This window comes from Apteryx rowi, unplaced genomic scaffold, assembly GCF_003343035.1.
Source record: "Apteryx rowi isolate R43461 unplaced genomic scaffold, aptRow1 scaffold_235, whole genome shotgun sequence".
Taxonomy (NCBI): Eukaryota; Metazoa; Chordata; class Aves; order Apterygiformes; family Apterygidae; genus Apteryx; species Apteryx rowi.
Genome location: NW_020448697.1, coordinates 437,756 through 450,514, shown reverse-complemented (window position 1 = coordinate 450,514; position 12,759 = coordinate 437,756). Strand labels below are relative to the sequence as shown.

Below are 12,759 nucleotides of genomic sequence, written 5' to 3'. Positions count from 1 at the left end.
CTGGTATCAGGACTTGCTGGCATTTCTTACCCCTAACCATGGGAAAACAGTGTTTGAAACCATAGCTGTTAGCTTTAATACAGTATTACATAGTAGATGCTGAATGGGAGAGTGATTTACCTTTTCTGAGGGGCTTGTTTATCAGGGATTGTCTTTTGAAATTGTAGAATCAGTTTTAGACCATAACCATTCAGTTCTACCATGAACTGGGATTGCTCAGCTTCTGTTAAATCAGTAGGAGTTTTGTGTCTGAGCAAGTGGGACTCACTTTAGCTCTACTGCCCTGATTCAGCAAAGCACCTCATTGTGCTACTCACACATGACAGTAAATGTTAGTAAAACTGGAGTGCTTTAGAAACAAAGGAATTATCACTGTCTCCATTTAAAGTTGGTAAAACAGAGGTGAATACAGGGAAAATGACATGCCTATGGTTATTTTGTAAGTGGCAGAACCACTTTTTCCTGAGTAAATCAAAGCTAACAGTACCACCTCTCTTGCACCGATTTATATCAAGGTGCTCCTTAAAATGATGGGTAAGACATCCCATCATTGCACCAATGGTACATGAATGCATTTTCAAACAAGAAAAAACCTGATGAGAAGACCAGCGTTCAGAGCTTCTGGAAAACACCACCACGTAAAACATTTCTTTCTGCTAGTTTTCATTCATCAGAATCATAAACTAGGTTAGTATATCTTTCTTGAGCCATAACTCAGAAATCCGAGCGCAATTGTGAAGGGATATGGGAGGTCTACATCTCTATTATTTTATTCTGAACTATAGTGTAATAACTCTAGTGTAACTACATGCATACAAAATACTTGTGATTATAAAACATCTTATAAATCAGGAAATAAAAGGTTTTTTTACACACCAAACATCTTATAAAAATATAAGAGGATATCTTTCATGCTGGCCTGTAGAAATCCTGCAGGTTAGCTACTTCTGAACCTATCTGCTACATTAATCTATACCACATGCATCACCATCAAAATAATACATAAAAAATTACATATTCTTATCTAAGGAACAACTCTTGCTCACCTTACTCACTGGGCAATCACCCTATAATTCTGCATGCTCAGATAGTGATGGATGGGTGGATTTTTTTTTTCATGTACAGCTTTATAATAGTGCTGATTTTGATGTCTTAGTTAAGATACTGCTTAGTTTTTCACACACGTAAGACTGTTCAACAGCACTTGGCATGAGATTAATTAGAACTAATCTAGCTGGAACCTTTCACATCAAATGAAAAACTCCCCTGTTACAACAGAGGGAGATGGGAGCAGAGGTGAGAATCCCATGCGGAAAGTCAATGGGACTGCATCCATGAGTAAGAGGAGTAGGATTTGGTCCTGAATCAGGCAGAACATTTGAAAGGTACCTTGATAACCCTTTGCTCAACCACAGTATCCAACCATTCAATAAACGATTCCACAGTGGCATTCTTCTTTAGAAGGTCCTTCAGTTCTTGGAACACTGTAATAGAGTCATCTACCATGTAAAAAGGAAAACATATCATTGCACACTATTCTGAATGTGAGAAAAAGCCACTCACCAGCCATATGACAATATTGTAGCATGGAAAGGAAAGGCAAAGGATTAGAGCAGTAAAGAAATGAGCGATTCCTCAGCAAAGTAAGCAGACACAAATTCATCACACACGCATTTGAATTACTTTAATATTACAATTCTGCAGGCTGTAAGACAATGAAGTTTTGCAAAAAAATATTCTGATGTTCTCCCTTTTGAGATTCAACCTTGGAATCCTGTCTATTACCAAGGTTAGTAGAACAGTTTTATCTGAAATGTGGCAGAGATGGGTGACTTGTATGCTGCCTTAGGTTTTCCTTATGTCTTCCCAGGTTCTCATAATATAACGTAAAACTAAGCTACTAATATTTCCTATTTTCTAGAAAATGCTTGGTTAATGGTGGGTTATTTCTCTTGCTTCCCCCCCTCTTTTTTTAGACCAGTGTGAAAGAAGAGCAGGAGCAAAATAGAAAACTATTACAGGGAAAATAAGAAAAGGGCAACTCATATGAAAATGTGAACAGGATTGGAGCCATTATTTAAGAGAACAAACTTTCATGACCTAAGTAACAACATTTAAAAGACAGCAAGTTGCTGTTGCTCTCTTTTCAGCTCTCCAAACTGTGCTCAACATGCTTCCTATGACAAAAGTCACCTTTTTAACAGAGAAGATGGCTAAACAACAGGTATGTATAGGAACGTATAAAAAAATTAAAACCCTCCAAAATCTGTAGTTTGCTCCATTCTCTATTTTGTTTATGAAAAGAACTATTACCTCATATTAAAAATTACATATTTTCTTAAAGATCAACTTTCAGCCAAAAAATCTTTATATACAAAAAAGTAACCTATCTCAAATTTCCATTAAACTAAGCTATAATTACATATGCTTTTTGAGACTTTTTCAAGAGTTGATCAGTGCTAACACCCCCATATCATAAGGACAAAATTTTAAAAAGGATTTTATTAAAATCAGTAGCTGAAATGGAGATAATTTTTTCAACAACCCTTTAAAAGTCATCCAGCTGGGATGACCAGTACAAGTTCCTATTCTTGTAGGATGTGCTAGAGCAAGGAATTGGTTTTCTTAAACTACTGAAGTTAACACTGAGCTAGATTAGAGAATGCAGTGCCTATGTCTGCCTTTTTTTAGTCCAAGTATACTCGTGAGGAATGGAATGAATGAATTTCTTTTAATGTTACAAATATATCACCAAGGACTTACTTACATTCAGTGTAGACCTCCCCATCAGAGTCTGTGCTGCCCGAGACTGCAAGGAGCGCCTGAGAGCCAATACTATTCAAATCTACTTTCTCAATATCAGACACCATGGAATTCACCACATGCTGATCAAAAAGGGCTGGCCGGGCAATCTGTAAGAAAAGGTAAGGTAAAATGCTAAGACTCACACTGTGGGACCAAATGAATAACTCCTAGGAGAAGAATCATGTGCTGATTAATTTTCTTTTCACAGTTTGGTGTTTCATAGATCAGATGAGGCAATGTTTCCCTTCCATTAGATTTCTAATACTTTTCTAATGTGCCTTCCTATCAGATCATTTTCACAATGTCACCCATATGCTACTGCTGTCTTAATTTTTATGAAAGGGAAAACTAAGTCAAGATGAATTATACAATACACCTACAGTTTTTCATGAGTGCTACCTCTCAGAGCCCAAGGTGTTAGCATTTAAGCTCCCAGAAAGGCAATGTATCCTTTGGTATAATCTCCCAAACAATATGGAGGTATCTCCTAATTGCAGATACCTGTTCCTGTCAATACAGCCTTGGAGTCCTGTGCTGTCACTCTGATATATTCACTTCAGTCAAACTCAGGAAGAAATAAACTCACTGAATGTGACATAAAGGATGCCATGGACAAGACAGTGAACCTTTGTCAGGCAAGGAGGCTCATTTGATATTTTACTCTTTGGGACTAAACAAATATCCACATATCCCACTTCATCATTTGATTGCCAGAAGTTCTTGCAGAGAGAAGTACTAAAGAATATCAGAGCGTTTTTAATTTGAAAGATGTCATATTTACAATCCCTATGATAGTAGTTCATTATAAGTATGGTCTTCTTTTCTACTACAATTTTTTTTTTATCAGATCAATTTATGACCTCTTCCTTCTTGCATGGTGAAAACTGCAAGATCTAAGTCTTCCATAGCTGAAATTGAACCTTTAAAAAAATAATGCATTATATCCTATGACCAGAGAGATGTACAAGTTTAATTTACAACTTTTTTTGATATATAGTCCAATTCTGCTCACCTGGGCTAGGTGTAAGAATGATGTCTGTCGTTTCAAGGAAGAAACAAATCTTCGTGCAATAGGCAGCTTCTTATCTGTCAGGATTTCTGGTAGATTTTCCAGAGAGGAAACAACCCATTGTTCCCAGTTTTTCGCAAAATTTCTTATATCTGCCAATAAACTACAGTAAAAAATGTGTTTTAGAGAAACATCAATAAATATTGTATTGCATTAGTTTACATAATTGGGTTTCAGTCATGGACTCCTGAGCAGATCTGTGGATTACTCCTCAGGTGTTCCCAAAAGGAAACAGGAAATGTTGACCTAGCATCAAAAGGCTAAAATTGACTATATGTTGATGTGTACCTCCTCTGAAAAAAAATGTGAGCAGTTTGCCAATTGAAATAGGTTGAAACCCGCTAGCTTTAAGCATAAACCGTAATTAATCCAAGAACCATTAGAGATACCTAAAGCACAAGGCTGTAGACATAAAAATCCAAACATGATGCCCTCCAAGGGAAAGGAAGAGTGAGAAGATTCAGAGGTAGCTTAAAAAAATTCTCTTCGTAATGTTTTGTTGGAAAAAATGCTTATATATTTTGGTAATGCATAAAATGCAAACCTCAAAAGTATTCTGAAAAACAGATAAAATTTGTTTTTCTTTGAACAACAAAAGTATATTTGTTTCTTTTTGGATCTCCTAGGGTTTTAATGTAAAAAAAATAAAATAAATCAAGATAACCAATAAGCCAGTCAAACCACACACTGGAATATGGTGAAATATTTTAAGGCTGTTCTACTTCTATAGCTGTCTTCAGAGCTAATGGTATTTTGCCATGCTAACTCTAGTGTTTTAAAAGTGAACATAAATACTGTTAGAAAAGTTCTCTAGGATATAGATTATCCGAAGTAGCACCTGTTGTTTACTCTGTATTTTCCTGGAACATGCCTAACAATCAGAATGTAGCATTATTATTAAGTGTCAAATACATACCTTTCTGGCATTTCTTGCATTGTTGCAGGGATGAGTACATCTGTAAGAACCTTTAAAAAGGTAACAAAAAATGATATCAGGCTTCCATTGGCCATTTATTCATTCATACCTGTCTTGTCTACTTAGATTGAAAAGTGATAAGGACAGGGAATTTATACAGAATAAAGCCATTCAGCCTATTGTCTAGATATTTATATACCTACATATCTCATGTCCCTGTAAGCTATGAACACTCCTGTCTTATAATAGATAAATCATTAGAAGTGAGGTGCTTAAACACTTTGACTTCCCTAGCATCACACAGAATCTTAGTGAAGCAGAAACTCAAGTGTCTCCCAAGTCCTTGGGAGTGCTATTAGCTACTTGACTCTTCTTTCTGCCATGCTGTGCATGTGGCACTGATGGTGCTCAGGGTTTAGAATAAACCCCCTATAGTTATGTGTGGTGTGGAATTGCTTTGACAAAAACTCTGCTAACTTTCATGGCTTCTGGGGATTCTACTGCGGACAGTAAAGTTAGGTAAATGCTGACTTTGTTAGCTACCATATATCCAAAAATTCTGTTTCCATTCATAATGTGAATGATTTGACAACACAGTATTTCTCTGGCATCTGTGCTGCCAAGAACATCTAATATGATTAGAAGTGCGAAATGTCCCAGTCTTGTTCAACTTCTCTATCAATGACCTGGATGAAGGGACAGGGTGCACCCTCAGCAAGTTTGCCTACAATACCAAACTGAGAGGAGTGGCTGATACACCAGAGGGCTGTGCTGCCATTCAGAGAGACCTGGAGAGGCTGGAGAGGTGGGCAGAGAGGAACCTCATGAAGTTCAACAAAGGCAAGTGCAGGGTCCTGCACCTGGGGAGGAATAACCCCMKGCACCAGTACAGGTTGGGGGTTGGCCTGCTGGAAAGCAGCTCTGCGGAGAAGGACCTGGGAATGCTGGTGGACACCAAGTTAAGCATGAGGCAGCAATGTGCCCTTGTGGCCAAGAAGGCCAATGGTATCCTGGGGTGCATCAGGAAGAGTGTTGCCAGCAGGTGGAGGGAGGTGATCCTCCCCCTCTACTCAGCCTTGGTGAGGCCACATCTGGAGTGCTGTGTCCAGTTCTGGGCTCCCCAGTACAAGAAGGATGTGGCACTACTGGAGAGAGTCCAGCGAAGGGCTACAAAGATGATTAGGGGACTGGAAAGACTGAGAGCTGGGCCTGTTTAGCCTAGAGAAGAGAAGGCTGAGAGGGGATCTTATCAATGGATACAAATATCTAAATAGGGGGTGTCAAGAGGATGGGACCAGACTCTTCTCAGTGCTGCCCAGCGACAGGACAAGAGGCAACAGGCACAAACTGAAACACAGGAAGCTCCATCTGAATATGAGGAAAAACTTTCCTGTGAGGGTGACAGAGTGCTGGAACAGGTTGCCCAGAGAGGTTGTGGAGTCTCCTTCTCTGGAGATATTCAAAACCCGCCTGGACACGATCCTGTGCAACATGCTCTAGGTGACCCTGCTTGAGCAGGGGGGTTGGACTTAGATGATCTCCAGAGGTCCTTTCCAACCTCAACCATTCTGTGATTCTGTGTGATGAAAGAGCCAGAGAAAAGACACAATAGTATATTTATGAACTCTTAAGAAATTCTGCCTTGTCAAATTTCTAATTAAGTTTTCCTGCAGTATTTCTTCTTCTTTTGTCATATCAAATAGTTATTACAAATAAAGTTAATATTGAATCTATTGTGAAAGCAAGTTTAGTGCAGAAAAGCCTCATAAACTCAAGGCACAGTATAACCTATACAAGTAAATGAGGCTTAATGTCTCAGCTAGGCTAAACACCTTTACTTCACTCTGCTAACTAAAATATCTCTTCTTACTTTATAGCTTGATAAGCTTCTGAGAAATACATATTTTCTTCCTTTGTAGATTTTTGCCATACTTTTGTACAGTAAAGTATTAAAAATACATGACAATGAGACACTCGGTGCTAAACAGCCCAGAGTCTCCTCCTTTAACTGCTTTATGTTTGCTACTATGCCAATAGTTATTTCCCCTCATCAATATGTAGTTGTGAAATATGTCAGAGAGAGATGACAGTCCTTTTCTATTTATATGGCATGACTTATCAGAGGAGCTGAAACTACTTTACAGCTATTAATTAATGATCTGATCTGATTTTCCAAATAAAAAACTCAGGAAATGTTGGTGGCATTTACTTCCTTAATTTATTTCTTCCCCAATTCTCTATCCCTGAATCCTGACCTTGCAGTACTCCTCAGATTTACTGGCATGACTATTTATGTGATCATGCCATGAACTGGTTCAAAGAGCTGACAGGGCATAAAAACCCTGCAAAACAAATTTTTCTCAGATTTTTTTCTTTAACCTGTACTAGTTCAGAGTGCAGCCCAATAAACAGTTTTGCTGGTACATCTAAGGCTATGGAAACAGTAATGAAGGGTAGAAGGCAGGAGCAGGAATGTCTTAACCCAATATTGTTCCAGCTCTCCGTAACAAGAAACCATGGTCTGACATAACCTGCAAGTAGCAGATTCACACGTGGAGGAGTGAGACCAGATGCCTAATTCTGTATACATAGGTTTTCTACAGAGTTAGCAATTTCAATTAAAGAGATTCTTAAATAAAAAAAAAATAATAAAATAAAATAAAATAAAATAAATTAAAATAAAATACTTGGCATACATACCTTGTTAGACACACAATTAAATCAAATTTGATAAAAAATGAATAAGTTGTACTAGTCAGTGTTTTTATCCTGGCAGAACTTTATCCACACCTAAATAGATATACATACTGCAATGTTTGCTCACATAGCCTTTCAAGAGGAATTGTGTAAGTAAAAAGTCCTGATCAGTTTTAAGATAAGGCTTGATCAGTTTATGAAAGATGTTTTATGACAAGGTTGACAGCAACACCAGGGGCATTATTGCATAACTGAGGCAGTTCTTTCAAAATCTTCTTTCCTGTACTTTACACATGACACTGGCCTTATTCTAACAAAATGAGTTCTTTAGCAGATGTAGATGAAATACCTTACTGAACTGCCAAAAGGACTCTCTTTGCTGGTAGAAATTGCAATGCATCTTTTAATTAAAAAAAAAAAAAGGCTTCAGTTTTCATCCAGGCTTAAACTTAGCCAACCTTGCCAGGGAAGCTCACAGGCATTTCCTTTAGTAAAATCCAAGCAGGTCAAGACTTCCGCGTTAGTGAGCTACCTGTAGTCACAGATCAAGTATGCAGCAGAGCTGGGACTAGAGTTCTCTTACGTATGCCATTTTTATGCTTTTGATTTCAATGGAATTCTTGCTGATTTACACAGGTGAGAGGCAGAAAACAGTCATGGGGTCATGTTATTCTAACCTCAACACTGTTTTTACACAAACAAAATCTATAATGTGTCAAAAAGTATCCATTTAACTAAATGCTTAACTCACCTTATACAGTATTGAATCACAAACACAGAAGATGTCAACAATGATGGGATTTTCAAGCAGGGGAAGAAGATGATCAGGCATTCCTTGCCAAAAATGTAATAAGAAATGCTGAATCTAAAGGGGTAAGAACCAAAACCATGGACATAAATAATGCTTTCTTGGATCCCTGTGCATATATACCAAGAATGTGTGTTCAAACAACCTTACCTCTTCAAAGTTCCCATTAATTGCATTGTCAAGGACACACTGACAGTGTGTTTTGTACATCATGATAAGAGTATCTACCTATTTTGGAAGAAAGAAAGATTAAACAGACTTTCTTAGTTTTCTCCTTTACTGCTATAGTGATCTAGGTTTCTGCTTTCTGTAGTTATTATTTAAATATAAAGTATAAACCGTATTACAATGCATATTTTAAAATGTGTTTCTATATCCAGAGGTGATAAGAGGTCACTCATCTCTAGTTTTTATCACCATCTTTAAGTCTCAAWGCTGTTATTAGATGCTGTATATATTGTGAAAATGTGGATATCAAAGTAAGGCAGAAGCTAGATTAGCCAGTGAAATGGTAAATTCATCTTTCTGAAGCTAGGATTAATCCCAAAGAGTAGTGCAAGTTAATGATTAGGCTACTATAGGCGTCTATGAGTGTTCTGAAACATCATCTAGTTGGACAAATGAGAAAATAGCTGCCAGTCATTTGGTCAAAGTTTAATCACTGCCTTACAAGAACTGAGCTTTACAAAGCATAACTCCCTTTCATCTCATCAAGCTAATTTATCTCAGTGGAGTGTTCCTTCATTTTAATAACTGTGCAGAGGTATTACAAGAGTTTGTAAAAAACGGTCGTAAATTGTAACAAGAATTTTTAAAAAATACTCCAGAGAAAGAAAGCTGTATGCTCGGAAAACCTGTCTCATGATCCAGAAGCACAGAAAGTTTGTTATGGCTTGTGAACTTTTCATCAAACCAACACAAGGTTTTGTATGAACCTGGTACAACCTTATTTCAACAGAGATTCCCATTAGGTTTAGCATATAGATTTCTTTGGAAATGGTCCTTGCTGACTTGCACAGAGCTGCTTCTGTAACTACATATTTTTGAAAAACAGTGTGTGGAAGGGTGAAATTCAAGAACATTTCAAAAAAATTTTTTTTGTAAGGGGTTGATTGAAATTTAAAGTTTGGGTAAATTTTCTTCAGAAACAGAAAATATAGAAATTATCAATCTATTTTAGTGCAGACTGCTATATCTATGCAATCTCCAGCTTCCTCTACTTTAAAGGCCTGGAAAGGTAATTTCAGTTTTGTCCTCTGTTAGAGCTGTAAAAATGTTTGTAATCATCATATTGTTTTGGATACATCTTAGTTTCCAAGAGTGAGGCTGTGATGCATCAGCTTATAAAACTCTGTCAAAACATCCAAATCAGGTCGTGAAGCTGCTGAATAGAATCTGAATAAGTTATGAGGCAACACAGACAGGTGCTTAGAGAGGAAGACTGACAAATACTGCAAAATAGCTGTTACACTGTTTTGATTACCCTATAGCTCTAGAAAGCCTGTCTGGCTACCACTGAGAGAGGGGTTGATGTGTGGACAGCTCCTATGGGGCTTATGGAGGAGGCTGATGGGACAGTTGCATGGGGGATGGGACAGTTAAGTAAAGGCATGAGTGTGGACTACGGGAGGGAGTTCTGTATCTGTTGGCCAGATAAGCTGGGGGGAAAGACAGTAAGGAAAGAAAACAAGGAATAAGAAAAGGAATAAGAAAGAAAAAAGAAAAGAAAGAGAGGGACACACACACAGAGAAACTCCTATCTCTTCCCAGTCTCTTCATAACTCCAGAAGTCTGTCCCAGACTGAGTCACCCCCAAAGTCCTGGTGGGCCCTCCCATCTCCTTCCCTAGCATCAGAAAAATCAAATGTTGCTGACCCAAGAATGAAGAGAAAATGAGTTGCATCTTTTTCTTCATTGTTGGAGTGGTAAAATTCAGTTTTGTTTACACTGCTGTTTTGGGTCTGCAGGAAACCCCTAATACTCTTCAAACTTAAATGTTACGAGAATGCTGTATATACGAGAGATATCTGTTCATGCCTAGCAATTTACTAAGGGGCACTATAACAGCAGGTGGTGCACACCACTGAGTACACATGTTCTTCGGCTTTCTTTAGGACCTGTAAGATTTGCTGTTAAGATTTGTGCACTACAGATGGCTCCTTCTTGTTTAGCTTTTCACAATAGGAATCCTAGTCTTCATTACTTTCACAGAGCAAACCTAAGAGGAAGGGCTCATAAAAAAAAAAGCATTAGAGCAACAGATGTCAGCAGAGCCAATATCATGACCCTTATTGGAGACTAAACCGGAGAGTTCACAATTTGCACCAAAAAGATATCTAGCCCAACTCAGGGATGTAGCAGCCTGAGGACCTGTAAAGGGATCAGAAACATAACACAGACATAACACAGACAAGTAGACAAAGACACAACACACACACCAGCAATACTTCTAGCTGAACAGTTTAACTTAGGATGAACAGTAGTGTGTATTGACTTGTGAAATACAATTTAACAGGATACACTGTGTGTCAGATATGTAAGTCTTATGGTATTGTTCTGGTTTTTGATGACTGATACACAAAACTGATCATGTACTGTCAATATTATTCTTGAATATACACTCCACAATACCCCACTCAAATAATATCCAGGCTAAATGATATTTGTCAAAGGAATTAATAACTAATTTTAAAGAAACCTTATACTCAGATTTTCCGTCTCTTTTTAGACAACTAATGAATGAGAGTAAAATTCATCTAATTATTTATTGTGAATTATATGCTCCAATCTAATCAGAACAAAATTTACCTTAAATCCAAAGGCATTTGGAATGAATACACCTCTCAGTTATTTGTTTGTTTTGCTCTCCCCGTCTTACATACCATCAGTTTGTAAAATGCTAGGTCAGTTAATAAGTAAATAATTCAACAACCTTTCCAGTGGAGAGCCAGTTAATCGGTGTTAGTAAAGGTTTGCCCCCTCTATAAATCAGTCACCTCTGTTTGATTATGGACATTTCTGGCTCTTTCATGTCAATACCTCAAAGGCTAAGATATGAAGAAACATTCTGTAGCAATTTTTGATCTGAAAGTCAGAAGAGAAATAGCTCACATTTTACCTTGTCTTTAGAAATGCACCCTTGAAGCAAAAGGTGTTGAGCACTTGGAAACTCTGGAAGGAGCGTTCCAGTTTTGGAACTCAGAGAATATTTCCGAGTGAAACCACCCTGAAATGCGAGGGGAAAAACAGTAACATTGAAATGGCTAATACAGATTTAACTGAAAACAACAATGATTCACACTAAAGCGGTATTTTATCTCATGAGACTCTCAAAGTTCCAGAATACTTACATTCAGATAATCCTTCCAAAATATTGATACTTATATCCAGATCTGGATTCCAGCTCCATAAGGTAGTTAAATATGTGCCTAGATCTAAACTCCATCAAATACTGTTTTCAGAACGATGCAACCCTTAAGCCAAATGACTTCATGGAATTCTTCTAGCTTCAAATTTAGTTTGTGTTTAAAAAATAAAGTAGAATATAATCTGTTGCCCTCCTCCACAGTATGGATGGCAATATCATTCTTAGGACAACCCTAAGTTTTAGTTAATCTGTGTCTTTCTAGTGCAAGGATCTAGGACACTGGTGATACTATCATTCTCCCCTGCTCTCTTCTTGCTCTAATAGCACTACAGTAGACAATTCTGCTGTCGTGCTACAGTGACCACTATTTTAGTTAACCATAAGGTTAGGTAAAATTTTATGGCATTATGGGTGTGATGGTATGTAGGGTCTGTGGACACTTGTGGACTATGTATTTATTATATAGTTGTGATTGTGGAAGACTTGACATGAAGCCCCAGAAAATCTCAATTCCTGTGTTTCTATGATCTACTGTATTGAAATAGATGTACATATAAACACATGTTCCAAGAGCTTTGTAGAAAAAAGGAAGAATGCTGAGTTGCATGCCCACCTGGAGCATGCCACTGATTCTAGCTGCCTCCCTTCTACTTTCTTGAAATGACTGGGAGTTTGGCCATTCACCTCAGAGAGACTAGGCTTGTTTCTGTGAACATTTTTAGAGCATTTTGCTTTTGTTCATAAGTGCAGGATAAAACTATGAGTTTCTAACAGCTCATTTTAATGTTAGGAACCTATTTGTCTGCAGAGGACTCAAGTATAATATGATACTTGATTCCACAGATGTGAATTAAACTCTGTTCCATGCTTGGCTGGATCTACACAATACAGAGTCCAGTACAGCAGTTCAGTCCTGGAAAGAGGAAATGCAGTTCCAGGGGAAGTTACAGGAAGGGAATACATAATTTTGCCAGTATGCTAGGGCTAACTCTTTAACAACAAAAAAGGGAAGTAAAACAGAAAGGGCATTTACTAACAATATGGTTTCAATACTACATTTCAGTAAAGGATGGTATTCCCAGAGGTTTTGTGTTCTC

At 37.7% G+C, this 12,759-nt stretch overlaps 1 protein-coding gene across 1 annotated transcript in view; it reads right to left on the bottom strand.

Annotated features, from left to right (window-relative positions):
• RFX6 (regulatory factor X6) overlaps positions 1-12,759 on the bottom strand; it is a 39,869-nt gene that overhangs the window by 7,718 nt on the left and 19,392 nt on the right. The window contains exons 7-13 of the mRNA XM_026065981.1: positions 11,414-11,521; positions 8,446-8,523; positions 8,239-8,352; positions 4,791-4,840; positions 3,818-3,977; positions 2,768-2,912; positions 1,390-1,499 (exon numbers count right to left, since the gene is read on the bottom strand). Coding sequence (XP_025921766.1) covers positions 1,390-1,499; positions 2,768-2,912; positions 3,818-3,977; positions 4,791-4,840; positions 8,239-8,352; positions 8,446-8,523; positions 11,414-11,521 — 765 coding nt within the window. The remainder of the gene's footprint in view (positions 1-1,389; positions 1,500-2,767; positions 2,913-3,817; positions 3,978-4,790; positions 4,841-8,238; positions 8,353-8,445; positions 8,524-11,413; positions 11,522-12,759) is intronic.